Raw genomic sequence first — 16393 nt, 5'->3', positions numbered from 1 at the left:
GACTTCTCACATATGCAAGGGGTCTGGGACTACAGACACATTTCCCAAGCTAAAGTCAGCATCCACCAGGCCCCCTTCTTTCCTAGGATAGAAAGGTCAAGCGTACAAGCCAGGCAAGATCCGTGAGTGCAAATAAATACCCATCTGGATGATCAGGGCACCAGTACCTTAGGGCACGCTCTGTGTGTGGTGGCACAGTCTAGCAGGTAAAAGTAGACCTATCGAACATCATTTTTACTCTGTGACTGCCAAAGCTTTAAGGGGATCTCCTGCTGTCTCTTTCACATGCAGATTCGCATATGAAACAGTACTTATAAGATATAAATACTAAAAAAAAATAAGCAGTGCTGTCTCTCTTGTTTTGGAAAATAAGGCTTTGCTGTTCCAAGCATCCTGTGTTTTGTTCCTCTTACTGTCCTTAAACCTGCCAAAGACTGAGTTCCCCCTTTACCCCTCCCCACTTCATTTAAAACCAGAGGCACCGTGAGGTTGAGTACTACATGCTCAACTTCCCCAAGTACAAACCAAAGGATTTGTTGTATTGGAAACGTTTTATTTTGCTATTAACAAGATCAGCAGTTTCTTCAAACTCAAGCCCAAACTGTTCTGCAGGAAGAAAGTTTTGGATTTGAAGCCATACGCTTCTGCGTGAGAGCCTGAACTGAACTTAAGCCTCCTCTAGGTTCATCTATATACACGACACAACTGGAAAGATGAATCGATAGTTAGACGGATGGATTGTAATGTGTTTTATATGTGTCCTGGTTTCGGCTGGGACAGAGTTAACTCTCTTCTTAGTAGCTGGTACAGTGCTGTGTTTTGGATTTAGTGTGAGAATGATGTTGATAACACTCCGATGTTTTAGTTGTTGCTAAGTAGCGCTTATCTTAAGCCAAGGACTTTTCAGTTTCCCCTGCTCTGCCAGCAAGCAGGTGTGCAAGAAGCTGGGAGGGAGCATGGCCGGGGCAGCTGACCCGAACTAGCCAAAGGGGTATTCCATACCATGGAACGTCATGCCCAGTATATAAACAGGGGGAGTTGGCCGGGCGGCACCGATCGCGGCTCGGGAACTAACTGGGGAAAAGGGGGGGGGGGGGGAACCAGTGATGCACAATGCAATTGCTCACCACCCGCTGACCGATGCCCAGTTAGTTCCCGAGCCACGATCCGCACCTCCCGGCCAACTCCCCCAGTTTATATACTGGGCATGACATTCCATGGTATGGAATACCCCTTTGGCTAGTTCAGGTCAGCTGCCCTGGCTGTGCTCCCTCCCAGCTTCTTGCACACCTGCTTGCTGGCAGAGCATGGGAAACTGAAAAGTCCTTGGCTTAAGATAAGCGCTACTTAGCAACAACTAAAACATCAGCGTGTTATCAACATTATTTTCCTACTAAATCCAAAACCCAGCACTGTACCAGCTACTAAAAAGAAAGTTAACTCTGTCCCAGCCGAAACCAGGACAATATGATATACAGAAAATACTCTCAGAGTGCAGGGATGGCCGGTAGCAATCATTCTCAGGGGTAGGCACCAGAGCATTGACTGATTTGTAAAGGTCAGACCCTTCAAGATATTTCAAGATTTTTTTTTTTCATATCTCATACGTTTCCATTTCAGGTCTTCTCATCTATTTGTGTACATGTCTATGACACATCTCATCAGGTAGGGAAGAGGGTGGTAGGGAGGAATTAAGAGTCCACTACCCAGATAAGGTTTAGGGATAGAGTCATTTCAGATGCAATGCATTACTAGTGAGTGCTTCCCACAAGGCAAGCCAGTGTGATTTTTTTTTCACCGACCTTTCTAAAATATTTCTTCTCCCTACTCTTTCATTAATCCAACATTGTATCAATTTGCATTGCCCACACAAAAGTACGCTTAAGGTGTAATCACACGGCAATTCATGCAACTACAGCACTTACCTCTCTTCCCATGGGGGCAGGTTTTTGCTCTATGCCTTACAGCTGCAATATACAAATACAGAAGGCTGGTTGTGTAGCTAACCTATGTTGAAGCAGCTTTCCTGATTCTATAACATTCACAGAAATTTCCCTGAGCTGAGAACCTGGGCCCAGACTTTGTTTTTTTCTTCAGAGAGAGATTGCTTTGGATTCACTCTTATGGCTATCTAGTTTATATCACTGTAATTCAATTACATCACTCAGAATCAGGTACAGAGTGATTTACTTGAACTTTGCAATTACACACACACAATTCAATTGTAGGTGATTTTCTTGGCCTTTCCAACTTTGACACTAATATACTTTGCATTTCCTTAGGGTCTTCAATCACAGCAGATTTTGCTCAATGCTTTAAAAGTTATGGCCCACTCCTACAAACACATTCCTGCCAGTACCTTTACTCACATAAATAGCTGTGTTGACTTCAGAGGAATTACTATTGTGTACAAGGCAGACCCCCAAAAAGTTCGCAGAAGTAGTAAAATAAAATTCCTCTTAGTGTTTTGGGGGAGATTTTGAACAGAGATACTTTTCCCACTGAAGAAATAAGGAGTAACCATATTTTCTGGAAATTTCAGGGCAGTTATTAAACTATTCATACCTCCAATTAACATCTGAGCTATGTCATGATATCACCAAGAAACTGCATGGCATCTTTAGGAAGTAAGTTTTTCTGGGATGGGATTTTCTTCCATGAGGCTAGCCAGCATCTACAGAGCTGCAGTAGTGCCCAATAAGCTAGATCACATCAGTATCTTATCCTTTGTGATTAGGTCACAGCAGTGTTTCATCATTGATTTAGAGGGCTGATGCCTGAACAATACCAAACACAACAGAATATCACTGAGCAAGAAGAGTTTGTTATTTGCCATTATATCTATCCACATAATTCAGGCATAGAAATGACTGGATGTTTGTTTAACACCAGCATTTAGATACATTTTTTTCATCAACCACCTTCGTGGTACATTAGGGTATCTTTATCTTCATTGTACAGAAGAGAAAGTTGACAAAGAGGCAGATGAGAAAGAGACAGATGTAATGATATGTCCAAATTCATCCAGAAGGCTAGCGTAGAGCTGGAAACAGGCCTTGTCAGAGGTTAACACCTCTACTTTTTACACTGTACCAGAGTGGCTCTTTGGGAACTTCAGGAAACATGAACAATAGAATACCTTTCCTCACAGTTTTTGATACAAAGCCTTAATCGCACACACCCCCATCTTTTCTCAGGGAGTGTTCAAATTTCTTAAGCCCTCTAAGGAGGGGTGGAAAGACTATTATTAGATAGATGATCACTGTGGTCATCTTCCATGGTCTTATAGATCATACAAGCTCTAGAATCACTTTTTGTCTCCTGAAGTGACTTCTTCCTTAAGCACAACCAGCAGATTATCTCCAACACAACTCTCTTCTGTCTTGGACATGATCTTCCTAACTATTAGTGGCATTTCAGTGATCTTCAGTAGTCTCTTCTTCTCACTTTTCCTTCTTTTCTCAGATCACATTTGAAGCTATTCAGGGTGTCTCCATCCTTTTTTATTTTTTCCTTTTCTTCTTCTTTTTATCTCTGCATTTGTCCATTCTCAAGCCTGCTGGAGCCTTAGTCCTGGCTAGAAACACCAGGTATATTGACTAATGAAAAAGTGAGACAAGAAAGGAAAGGGTAGTAGGAACAGTGAGAGGAAGAAAGATGGAGACAGTGAGAAATCAGCTGTCTCTGCTTCCTACTCTTCTTTCCCAGGTGATCCCTCTACCTGCTCTAAATTAATATTAAAGCTAGAGGGAGCAGAAAAAGGTTGGTGGGGGAGAAAATGACAACCTTAGGAAAAGAAAAATCATGATGCAGAAAAGTGTCTGTCCCCTGTCTAATTCCTGCAGGGGCCTGTAGCTGATGGTGCTGAGAAAAATACAGCAGCAAGCTCTGACATTTCATTTCTGTGGAGAATTGAAAAAGGGCTTGCTGTAATTCATCGCTGCTTGTAACTCAAACCCTTTTTGACAGGAGTACCTGCGCTGTCTTTTAACAGTGGCACCACGGTGGCTGTAATTGGACATGAAAAATGATGTCATGTTTCTACTTGCAGGGAGGATTGGGATAGGGGTAGGTGGGGCAAGTGGCAAGTTGGTGTGAGAGGATGACATCTGGTGTTATTTGAATGGGTTGGTTTTAGGCAAAAGGAAGGAAAAGCCAAAATGAAGGGTATGAAGTGTAACAAGTATGATCATCTTGTCCAAGATGTGCAAAGGTGATAGTAAAGGTGTTTTTCAGCAGAGATGAACGTGCAAAGGATCAAAGGAAAATGAGAAGTGTGATGCACCTGAAGTTCTAACTCCTCCATCAACCCAAGCGCTTATGGCATTTGTGGAATAAGGACATGTAACCTCTCTTCCTGAAATGGGGCCGATTCACAGCTGTAGTGGTACCCAGTGCCCATAGTTCCCAATACAGACAGGGAATCCGAGACACAGGTTTTTTCTGAGGCCACACTGGGAACACAGTTGTGAACAAAACTCTGGTTTGCCATCTGCTTGCCACCCCTTTGAAAATTAGTTCTGTCATATGTAACCAGAAACCCAAATTAAATTTTTTGGCTCTTGCCTAAATCCCTTTTGTGCCTCAGTGGTCCTCAGCACACCTCTGTTATAGCATTGCTGTTGAGTGAGGCACTTCAAAGTAAATCTGTGGCCAAATTGGACTCTGAATCATGAATGAGGATAAACATATTGTCCTGATTTATAATGGTTTTATGACTATTAGGCATTCTGGTACCATAATGTCAGGAATCTTCACAGTTTATATAGAGAATAAAAATTTTTAGTCAGGTCCTAAAGGATAGGAGGGAGGCTAAAGAGGAGATAAACTCTTTCTGGGTTAACTAATGGTAAAACAGTATACTTCTTTCACTGTGGCAGACCAACAGGGATAATATAGAATAAGGAACCATGATCATATTTCAAAGGAGAGCACAAAGAACATCCATGGGCAGAGGAAAGAAGGACCATTGCAATGGACATCCTAGAGGAGAGCCTAACAGAGTTCATCCAGTCCATCTGTCAGTTCAAATGCTGGATCAGCCTACCTAGGTCTTTTCCCATGTTGCCAAATATCTTTTGAAGACTTCTAGTGATAGGGATCAATAAAACCTCACAGCCACATCTGTAGTTCCTATGATCCCATGTGGATTCCCATGATATTAATCAGATTTGCTGACTGGCAAATCTTTCTCCTGTCATACTCTCAGGGTCCACCAAGACAGAACAGATATTAAAGATGTCCATATCAGTATTCCCCCAAATACTATTCAGAAGACTGCAGTTTGGAGTATAAACTTTGGTTTCTTTGCATTAAACCCATGACAATTCCCAGCTGAAGAATAAGCAGAGAGCTTGAGCCTCTGAATTCCCTTCTCCCCAAGAAGGCATTTCCCCAGACTGGGGAAGGTACATCTTTCTGCCATTTTATTTCCCCACTTAGCCCTTTTCTGCTCCCCATGCCAGCTCCTTGCTCCCAGAATGTTTGTGTAAAAAAAAAAGTTCCATAGATGGAGAGAGGAAACTTAATTATTTTCCTCTCAGTGTTTCTCCCTATAATTGGTTTCTTTCATGTCAAGATGATCTCAATTTGTATTATGGGCTCCATGCAGGCAGAACTTTCTCTTTGGTCTATAAAGAAATTGTCAAGTGTATAAATCATAGTGTACATTAAATTACACTAGCTTTTTACTTATTAACTTCCCCAGTTTTTCTTCCTCTATTGGATGCTCATTCCCTCCCTCTTTTTTTCCCCTTTCTTGGGGATTGTCTTCTTTTTCTCATGCCCCAATCTCAAAAAAAAAACCAAAAACCAACCCCCAAACAAATATTAGTCTCCTCTCATTTTTGCTAAAGGGTCTGATGATCTTCTCTGCCTTTTGCAAATTGACAACATCCAACTCAACAAGTAGGAAGAGCTCTATCTAGTTTTTCTAAAGGCTGGATCCAAAGCTTACTTGAGTTCAATGGGGATTTTCATGGCCTTTAGCAGGCTTCAGATCAGTACCTATGTTGGCAGATTTATGGAGTGTTCTGCATTGCAAGGCTGTGTCCATTTTGGACTCCAGACATTGCCTCTCAGGGCTGTATGCAGCACACCTATAAATTTCTGCCTACTGTGACTATTTCTCTTACTGACTGCTTGGGATGCAGGTTCTAGCTGCCTTGGAGTGAGCACCAGGGACCTCTGACCACCCTCCTCTGACCATTGGAGTTAGATTAGCCATTGTGTCCACATTAGGAACCCATAATATATAGTGTGAGTGCTACTGTCAAAAGTTAACAGCTCTCAAGTCAGACCTTGGTACCTGGATGGTGTCAACACCAACCTATTGTAAACGCAAACCAATCACAGTGGTTGAGCAGCGGGGGGAACTTAAAGCACAGTAACTAGGCAGTTTAGCTTCATTATCCTGCGCATGAGAACCAAGATGGGGTTCATCTCACCTAACTCTAACTGCATAGACTACCTTTATGATCACTGTAGAGGAACAGGCACTGCAGAAGACCATTCATCCTTTTCATCTCAGAAACCAAGCTTAAGAGTGACTTAAAATTACACTTTTTAGACATTTAGAGTTATATGACATAAATTACCCTCCTTACCTGTGTGATGTCAGATCTTTAAATGTCTGTAACAGCTAGCTTCTCACATGTGGTTACAGGAGCCCTATAGCAGGATGTCCATCCTGCTGCTGCTAAATATATTGCCTCCGGCCCTGCTAATATCTTGTGATACGTGTGTGAGCGACAGGTCTTTACAGCTGCAGAAGCAGGGGCTGATACAAGGTTTATCTAGTACCAGATTCTTTGTTGGTTTTAGCACTTCAACTGTCTGGAGTTTGTTGGATGATATAGGCATACAGGAGAGCAGAAATTGCTCAGTAGCATCTGGAGCCATTGATCCTTCTCTTCCCAAGTGCGAGTCTAACTGTAGTCAGTTTATGGCTAAGTACATTTTCCTCTTGAGACAACAATGCAGCAGGATCTGCTAGGCTCTCCATCATCTTAACCTACTTGTCAGCCAGCTTGATAACTTTTTATTACTAAATATGTGTGTAGAGCAATTAAAATAAATCTAAATGATTATGAACTACTTTCAAAAAAAAGGGAAATGAGGGGAAAAAAAAAAAAGAAAACTAACAGCCTTGCTGCCCAACTGTGATTAGCCACAAATAAGAGAGGGACAGTATCACCTGAAGGCATCCTGTGACACTTATCAGCCAATTTGTGGTCTGACTTTATTGGGAAGCAATATGTTGGGAGATTCCCATTGCCTTCAGACTTCCTGCTCCTTGTGATGCCTGTTTGCACTTTCTTTGGTTGCCAAATCTAAAGGATAATTTCATTCCATTCAGGGGTGATCACACACAGAAAGATATTTTGAATAGTCCATCTGCATAGTGTATGGCTTGCTTTAAGTGACATGGAGGAAGAGGCAGGGAAGGGCTTTCAGATGAAAATCTCAGCTGGTTCTGATCCAATCTGCATCTCCAGCTATTAACAGGAGGGGTATATCCTCACCCCTGTTCATCAGACACCCACATCATGTTAGGCACTACCAGTAAAGATAATTGTGGACATCTGTTGCCCTCTCTCCTGGGTGTGAGCAGCTCTGGGGATAATGATGGTCCCCAATGCTTTTGTTGAGAGAGGGATAAGTTGGAGAAGAGAAATCCTATTCACAGCATGATGGCAAGCTTTTTATACTTGCTTATGTTCTGATGTGAGAAAGGAAAAAGATGTTTGAAAAAAGCAAGAGGGAGAAGTTTTGACTCATATCCTACCCTCCCCCCCCCCAAAAAAAAAAATCTCAATAGCCAGCACCCCTGCAGCACGTGGACAAACCAGATCCAAATCCCATTCCCCAAGTATGAAATGGAGTCTGCTGTGTTACAGGTGATTATCCTACTGAGCTAACAGTGGAGGTGGAATTCACTTTTCCATTTTCTTTTCATCATGCCAATCTCAAGAAATCTTTGCAATTAGTTTCACTGATCCCGATGTTCTGACAAAGCATTTCTGCTCTGACACAGTAGTGTTTCCAGAGGAAACTATTAGAAATTTAAAAAGTTATGTTTAAAATTTCATGACCTGTGTGAAATGAGTCAGATCCCTCTCCCAATGTGATTCAACAGAGCCCCTGTCAGGTAAATGGGGTGACACTGATTTACCTCAGACCAAGAAGCAGCCTGTACTCTGTGGTTACTTCTTTGCTTAGTAATTGCTTTTTCCCCCTCGTGGAGTAAATTCTGGTACTAACTATGATGCATGGTAAAAAAACAAAGCAAGCCTCTGTATATGAATGTTTGATTCCACCATTAATTATGTGTCTCTCTCTTTGCTCTTTCTTACAGATGAACAGACCAATCCAGGTGAAACCAGCAGACAGCGAAAGCCGAGGAGGTAGTTGACTGCCTTGCTTTCAGCCACAGTGCTAAGTATAATTGTTGTCTCTGGCTTCTCTCAGGCAATGTGCTGATCAATTAGTAAAGTAATCACTGCCAAAGAAATTCCCTCTGCAGCAAAGATTCTCTTTATTAAATCTCCTTTACTTCATCTTGCTTTCCTCATATTCAATTATTATTTGATTTTAAAAGGCAGGCAGGTGCCAGCAATTGCCTGGGAAATAAATAACTGCCTCGTTATGAAGTGAAGCATCAGGTGCTGACTTAACAAAGTTTTACAGTGGTGACAGCAATGTAGGTTTTTCAGACCTACGTTGGGCTGAGCTGCAGAGGTGTTTAATTTGGTTAGGATAAAGCAGATATTTTATGGTTTCTCTGACCATGTTGCTTCTGCTTGGACTGAAGCAATTCTACTTTTGGAAAAAGCAAATTCTGAGGTAGCAGAGTTTTCTGCACCTGTATCAGCTTATCTGGATAAACCTGTTGTGGAAACTGAAGACTTCTCTATGTCCCAGGGAGTTATTCAGGATTTGCACAGGTGTAGCTGAAATCAGGAGCTGGTCTTTTGCTTTTCCATCCTGCACAGTGGATTTGGAAAGCTTTGCTAAGTGACCGTTCAATAGATCACCAGTGATAAGGTGTTTCCTGTAAAAGGTTTTCTACCAGAACTGATGTGGTGATACTTCACCGTACTCTTTTAATAGGGGCCTGTTTGTCAGATTAAACACAGAGCTCACTGAGAAAGTGTGAGATGGTCCATTATGCTGGATAAATTACCATTCTGCTTTTTTCTTGTATCTGTACATTTTTATATATATACATGCATATATATAATGGCATGGTGCTTCCTTCCTCTCTATCCCTATCTCTTTGGGGAAAAAATAGAGAGGCTTTTGCCAATATATGCAGTAAAAACACTAGTGCTTATGTATCATATAAATGTGGGAGTAGGTTTTGTCATTTAGTAATGATGTGGCTCTTAGATGTGTGAAAACTCTTTAATTTCCACCATAGACGTAAACTCTTTGTCATTTATGGGATGACTAATTTTGTGCTGGCATTAGTGGAAATCTCCAGCAACAACTACTTAAAAGGAGTAAAATGCCTCACAGAAAAAAAGGCACTGAAATTGTGGGTTTTTTTCAGTTGAAAGCCTTGGATTCCAGAGGCTTTGACTGCGTCAGTGTGAGGCTGAAACTCTCCAGTGATTCAAGTCATTAGAGGTCTTTGTACGTAGCTTGTAGTTAAAGGGCTGGTGTTACAGAGTGGTGAAACTGGCAGGTCGACAGAGGCTCTGTAAGGAAGGTCTGTGGTGCTGTGTAATTGTAGAGCAGGAGAAGAGCGGAGCGCTGGAAAAATGCCAGAAAGCTCAGGGATAAATATTGCACTTTTAGAGTCTCTGTAAAGTAAATTCGAGGGAATTTGGCCAACACTGGGCAGAAAGTATTTGATGGGCTCTGCGATGGCAAGTTCTGCTATCAAGGGCCACGGCACATTTCTAACCTGCAACAAAGCCATGTCACATCATACAGCATCGTCCGGTGTTTTTTTAACAGAACCAGGTCAATTTACCCCCTTTCCCTCTGTCATGGTTTAACCCCAGCTGGCAACTAAGCACCACACAGCCACTTGCTCACTCCCCCCCAGTGGGATGGGAAAGAGAATCAGAAGAGTAAAAGTGAGAAAACTTGTGGGTTGAGATAAAGACAGTTTAATCGGTAAAGCAAAAGCTGCACATGCAAGCAAAGCAAAACAAGGAATTCATTCGCTACTTCCCACTGGCAGGCAGGTGTTCAGCCATCTCCAGGAAAGCTGCCTGACGATCTGGCTCCGTGTCTGAGTAGGAGTGGATAAGCCATGGGCAGTTGTCAACGCCAATCTCCTAGGGGAAAAGGGAAAGGCTCAGCTGCCTGGGCAAATGAGGAGACATTATGTGCATTCCAGGGGAGCTCCTGCCGACAGCAAGAGTGAAGGGAGGGCCTTTTGTCTATTTAATTAGACATACTAAAAAATAATAATTAGGCTGGCTAATTTGCTTAGTGCACCTACAGGCTATGTAGCTCCCAATCACTCTTTTTTTTTTTTTAATGCAAATCACTAATAGAGAACACATGCCTGGCTTTCTGCGAAAGGTTTTTCAAACTCTTTTGTTAAGAGCAGCTGCTTTCAGGAGGGGTGGTTTGAACTGCAAAGGGCTCCTGTGGTGGTTTGATTCCACATTATCCGTCATACCAGTGGTTCCCTCCCCATTGTGTTTTAGTTAATTATTTCCCCAACACACACAAACCTCATCTTTTCTCATCCGCTCTGCTCCCATATTGCTCCTATCGGTGGTGATCATAATGCAGGGGCCAATTGGGTGGACTCATCATTGGCATGAAAGACACATTGTCCTAATTCCCCACTGACAAGCTGCTTCTGGGCTGGTGATGTTTCAGGATGGCATGACTCAAGGGCAACTATGGGAGAAAAGAACAATTGGCACCCAAGGGAGGCATTGTATGAAAACTTACATTCTTTATGAGCCCACAGGTTAAAGCAGGCACGGCAAACAGAATGCTAAAAAGGAGGCCATGTATCTTAGGAGCACATGAAATAACTTCATTAGGGCTGCAAGATAAAGGTCAACTTCAACAACAAAGAAACTTAAATTGTAGCTTATTATACCCTGTCCGTGTATTGGGATGGGACGTGAGGGAAGAAGGGGTCTTGGAAGATGAAGCAGCTTTTCTGCACAGCACAAGTCTTCAGTCTGCCCAAAGCCTGTGCTCTGAATACACCTCTATCTTCTGGCTTATGGGGAATTTTGGTGCCAGGAAAAGGTATTAAAGAAAGAATGCAGTGCTGTTTGAAACTGTAGTTTGCAAGGAGGCTTTTACTGGAAATGGTAAGCAGTATTCTTGAGGAAGTGAAATTGTGTTTTATATAGGGACAAATACCTGCATTTTGCTAAAACACGAATCTTTGACTTTTCCAGTAAGTTCTCCCACAATCCAAAGCTGATGGGAGTCCAAAATTTACTCTCTCCCCAACCAGATTCTGCTCAGCATTTTTTCCTGTTGTTCTGGACTCTGGATTTTGTTGGTCTTTAACCCTTCCTGTGTCTTGATTCTCAGTTGAACCAAAAGTGGATGTGTTAGTATTTAGTGTGTGTGAGTGAGAATTTAGACTATCAGACCATCTAGGTTTGGGGAAGAATTCAAAATATTGCTTGACACAAATTACACTCAACCCAACAAAATGGAAATGCTGAGAGCCCGTTATTAGTTTTGCTGGTTTTATTATTTTGTTTGTTAATCCCCACATTGGACTAGGGGCAAGACAGAGAGTGCAATCCTTTTCAATAAAAACTGGCATTATTTACATTTGCCTAATCTCACAGGAACTAGAAATGAATGTATTCTCAGTACATTTCTCTTGGGAAACAGTCTAAATTAATGGGAAAATTTTGCATCTTCCGTTCCTGCCTGTTTGTGCATGTGTGTATAGTCAAGCTACAAAATGTTATATAGGGGTATTCCTTCTACGAAATGCTTCATGAAGCTTCAAATACCTGATAGGAAGATCAGAGTCCTTTAACATTTTATAGAGACTTTAGCAGTGATGGAATTGATAGAATGTGATAAAAAGGCAACAATTATGTGTTTCATTCTGAAAAATCAGAGTATAACTCCAGCTCTATTAAGGCTATCTTAAAAACTCTCATTGGACTTTGTGTTGTCCAAATTTTAGCATGACTATACAGAAACTACTTTGCCATAGATTAGGTAGTCCAATATGTTTTTAGGGATGTAAGCTATAACTCCACGTTAAATTCTGAACATGACAAATCTCAATTAAACTGATAGAATTTTCTATTATTTTCATCCTGTTGTTGATGATCTTTCTTGGTTCCTTGTCTCATTCAGCTCTAAAAATAGTCTGTAGATATCAGTGACTTAAAGTTTTGCAAACTTAGGGAAAAATTTCAAGTCTCTTTTGTGGTTTGGGGCAAAAGTTTGGAGCCATTTCTTATTTTATCCACAATATCTCTAGCTCTCACTAGACAAGTCTCGCTGCAGCTGGCAGGGTTAACCTATGATAAATGCAGCCCCGATGTCCCACTAGTTTGTACTGGGAGTAACATTTTTTAAAAGGAAAGGACTCTCCTGCTACTATAGTTGCACTCCATTAGTGATGCTTAGATGAGCCATTGCTCCCACATTCCTCTCAAAGGACAGAGGAAGGTCCGTAAAGGAAGGTATGCAAAGATGCTCACAGAGTGCTACCCAGGCCCAGTGTTAATGTCTCTACCAAGAAACACTTCACAGTGCTTTCTGGGTCCTCTTGCATTTTATGGAAGAGATACAGAAGTTTCCTGGACTAAAGAAAATAAAAAGGCACGGTCCAAAGTGGTTTAGAGTTGAAAGGCTGCAATGTCCTGCAGAGAGGGTGTTGAGAGATTTACAGGAGAGTCTGCAGTTCATCACATTGCAGTGTTTTCTGCATGCAAGACTTCGCAAATCTTCTAAAGCTTCTGTCTGTGTTTGTGCTTTCAAGTAAATTTGTTTGTGTATGTTTGGGGGAGGCATGTGCTGTTTGGGGGACGTGATAGCAGCAGCTGGAAGGTTTGGACTTCATATTTCAACTGACTTGCATCATTTCTCTACCCGTTACTCAATGTGCAGTCTCTGAAATTATCTGCTTATTTATGGTTTATTCCAGCTTCAGAGCAAAATGTCCAAGCACTCATTTACAGTAAACAGCAAAACAGTGGTGCATTGCTCATGCACTGTTATCTGTTTCTTTTTATTCCCTTCCATCAGCTCAGCAATGATGACGGGGCCAGAATGGCCTCTCCATGGTTTCTAAGCCCTATTTTCCTTTGGGACAAAAGTCTGGATCTATTTCTTATTTCATGCAGGCTATTTCTAACTCTCATTAGCTCTCTGCTTCAGCTGGCAGGGTTTATCTTTGACAAACACAGCTCAAGGTCCCAGTAACTATTTGGCATTTAGATGTTTTCCATTTAACTGATCAGAATTCTGTGCTTGTGCTGATGGCCAAAACCTCACAGGAAGCTTCCCATCCAGGTACTAGCCAGATCCAGGCCTGTTTAGGTGCCTAAATCAAGCAAGACTGGTTGCCTTCAGCTTGATTTGGCTTCACAGTGATATGACAATGATGTCACATGGAATGATTTCCTTCTTTCTTGGAAGTACTTTGCAAAGAGTAGGTTTGGTTGCTCAGACCTTCAGACCGGAAAGGTCTGAAGGAGAGAGTTAAGGATAAGTAAGGAGATGGCAATCTTGACAGAGCTCAGCATTTCCTCTCCTGCACTGCTGGAGGTTAGGCTATGTCTGCATGCAAGAAGTCCTGAAGTCTGGGACTATGCACGCATCAGAGTTACCTTTGTAATTCTCATCTCTTCCTTATCTCTTAGCCACATGTGTTGCTTGGCACCTCAAGCTCTGTGGAAGCCACTTTACCAGCAATTTCCTATCTTGTACCTTTTGTGGGCTTCTTTAAAAGACTTCCCACCCCAGAAGCTGGAGAGCAGGCTGAGGAAATGTCCTGTTTCCAGATGCTGATCCATACAACCTACCTTTATGTGGCCTGCCACAGCTTTTTCTTCAACTGCTCATCTCTTTTTCTTTTATGGTCCCCACACTCATTCAGCAGGAGCAGGCAGATGGCACTGGCAAATACCCCAGGGAGACAGATAATGTTCTCCCTTCTCACAGTTGGGGGAAAAGATCCAAGCTTATTTCTCCATGAACACATCCCCATTAACTCTTTCATCACCATAAGCCCAGTAGGACTCACCCTAATCTTTTATAGCTCGGGTAGACAAGGCACAGACTGAGACTTGCAAAGGTCATGCAATACATGTGTGCCAGCCTTTGCTGTGACCATTGCACTTGCAAGGCTAACACTACTAGTTGGACAGTAACAGCTCCTGTCTTCACATTTTATGAGGTCTGGACTCAAAACTTCTGGACAAATCATTTACCATACCCGGGGCCTCATATTCCCCTTTCTTTCCCTTGGTGCCCACAACAGTTTAAACAACATCTCTCTCCCTCTTTATCTTCCCTTGCATTTTGAAGGGAGATTTCCAGCTCCATGCCAAATCCTCCTCCTAAGTCTCATACATCCCCTCTTCCTGAGATTTGCCCCAAACGTGTTTAATCAGCTGGTTTTGACTTTTCTTGCAGGAGGAATTAAAAACAAACAAACCAACCAACCAAAAAATAACCCCACACTCAAATCTAAATATCTTTTCTCTATTAATTACATATCCAATATTAAACAGCACACTGGTGCTGAGTTGCAGTATCTCTGTCTGAAGGGTAAAGAGAAGGAATGACTGTTTAAAAATAATCTAATATTCTGTTAAAAAATCCACTGGGAGAGGAGATGAGCTCATGAGTCAAAGGAAAAAAAGAAAAATCAAGAATCTAACCAAAAGATCTTGATATTAAACTGGGAGGCAGCTTTCTTGCCTCAGAGGCTGGGGAAGTGTCAGGACCAACAGAAAACCTTGGTGTCATTGACAGGGTGGGCTCCTGAGGAATAGCTGTCGGAGATGCTATAGTATTGGGAGGGAGACATGTCAGTACCTTGAAGTGCATTCACCTCTCTGTCTAGTCAAGGGCTGGGGAAGGAGCTGGGCCTAGAACCACGAAGGCTACCTTAGATATCTGAGTCTTGAGCATCGCTCTGGCCCCTTCTGGCCTATATGTCCTGGTTTTTCTCCCCATGTGAACAGGGACGCATCGAGTCCAGGGCAGAATAAAGAAACTCACCCATATTTGGACATTATTCCTTTCTCTCAGTTCAGAAGAAGCCACAGTCTTTGAAAGGCAGAGCCGAGTACACCCCATTGTGTGTGATGGAGCCTTCTACAGCAATGCTCAAAGCCACTGGGTTCAAAGGGAACCTGTCCATTGGATTTTATTCCAGGTCTGAATATCTGTTAAAATCTGTAATATTTTTCCTTTAGCCCTAAGATAAACCTGATCTAGAAAGAGCATTTTAGTACTCATGGAAATCTCCTCTTTCTAGCTGTGGCTTGTTGTGGGACTGATTACAGTCAATGGGAAATGAAAATCTCCTGGTTCATTGTGGAAATTCAGGATTGCATGACTCTACTGACAGCTGACACACTGTTGTCCTCACAGGGCTGTATATTCAAGCAGGCAAAATGTACCAGCATGCAAATGGATCAGTTAATTTAAAGTGGCCCTGGATGACCCCATTCATGCTCTCCACTGTCTAGTAAAACTTAAATCTGGGGGAGAAGAAAGGCTCCGGTGGATCCTCATGTGTAGTGGTTTATATTTGATGACTCTGCTGAAGGCTGATGTGCTCCATTCCACACTCACCTGCTGAAAGAATATAAGGGGCATCAAGCTTTTGTTCACGTCTGGCCTTTCCATCATGATTGAAATCGATGGAAGAGTGCCCATCAATAGGAACTGGAAAAGATCCACAGGACATTGTGTTCTAGCACATGTACTAAGGACAACCTTTTAAAATCAAGTATTAAGGGAATAAAAGAAAAAATATGTTGCACATTTTTCATAAAGCATCTGTAACCTAATAGTTTACTGACAAGAAGGAGGAGAGTCTAGAGCAGAGCCTGGGGAGAGGCTGAGGAGCTCATCGCCTTGAGGTTTTGATATCAGTTCTTTTCTCTGCTACCACGCTACTTTTGATCAATTGTGTAACTTCGATTCCCTTCTTCTTCTCACCCTTCCTGCATTGCCTGCTTATGTTGTGATATGCTTTTATTTGCTCATTTCTTGTGGTTAGTGCCTTTGGCATTCATGCATGTCAGGCAGTAAGTCTCATAGGGTTAAGACACCAGTGAAAGCCTGTAGCTGTGCCCAAAATCATATGCACCGGACCAAAAATCAAGTATGGTGGATGATCGAGGGCCCTCACACTGCAGAGTGATATTTGGAGGTTTTTCAACAACAGGGCAAAAATGGAAGAAGTGGT

At 42.2% G+C, this 16393-nt stretch overlaps 1 protein-coding gene across 32 annotated transcripts in view; it reads left to right on the top strand.

Annotated features, from left to right (window-relative positions):
* CELF4 (CUGBP Elav-like family member 4) overlaps positions 1-16393 on the top strand; it is a 754916-nt gene that overhangs the window by 398944 nt on the left and 339579 nt on the right. For 17 of the 32 annotated variants that reach the window (XM_050912562.1, XM_050912550.1, XM_050912541.1 and 14 more), the window contains exon 3: positions 8357-8405. In XM_050912562.1, coding sequence (XP_050768519.1) covers positions 8357-8405 — 49 coding nt within the window. Of the gene's footprint in view, positions 1-8356; positions 8409-16393 lie in introns of all 32 variants that reach the window. The other 15 variants (XM_050912572.1, XM_050912557.1, XM_050912570.1 and 12 more) reach the window with 1 other exon arrangement.

Source organism: Gymnogyps californianus, chromosome Z (assembly GCF_018139145.2).
Source record: "Gymnogyps californianus isolate 813 chromosome Z, ASM1813914v2, whole genome shotgun sequence".
NCBI lineage: Eukaryota > Metazoa > Chordata > Aves > Accipitriformes > Cathartidae > Gymnogyps > Gymnogyps californianus.
The sequence above is the reverse complement of the archived record's forward strand: the minus strand, read 5'-3'. Positions and strand labels throughout refer to the sequence as shown.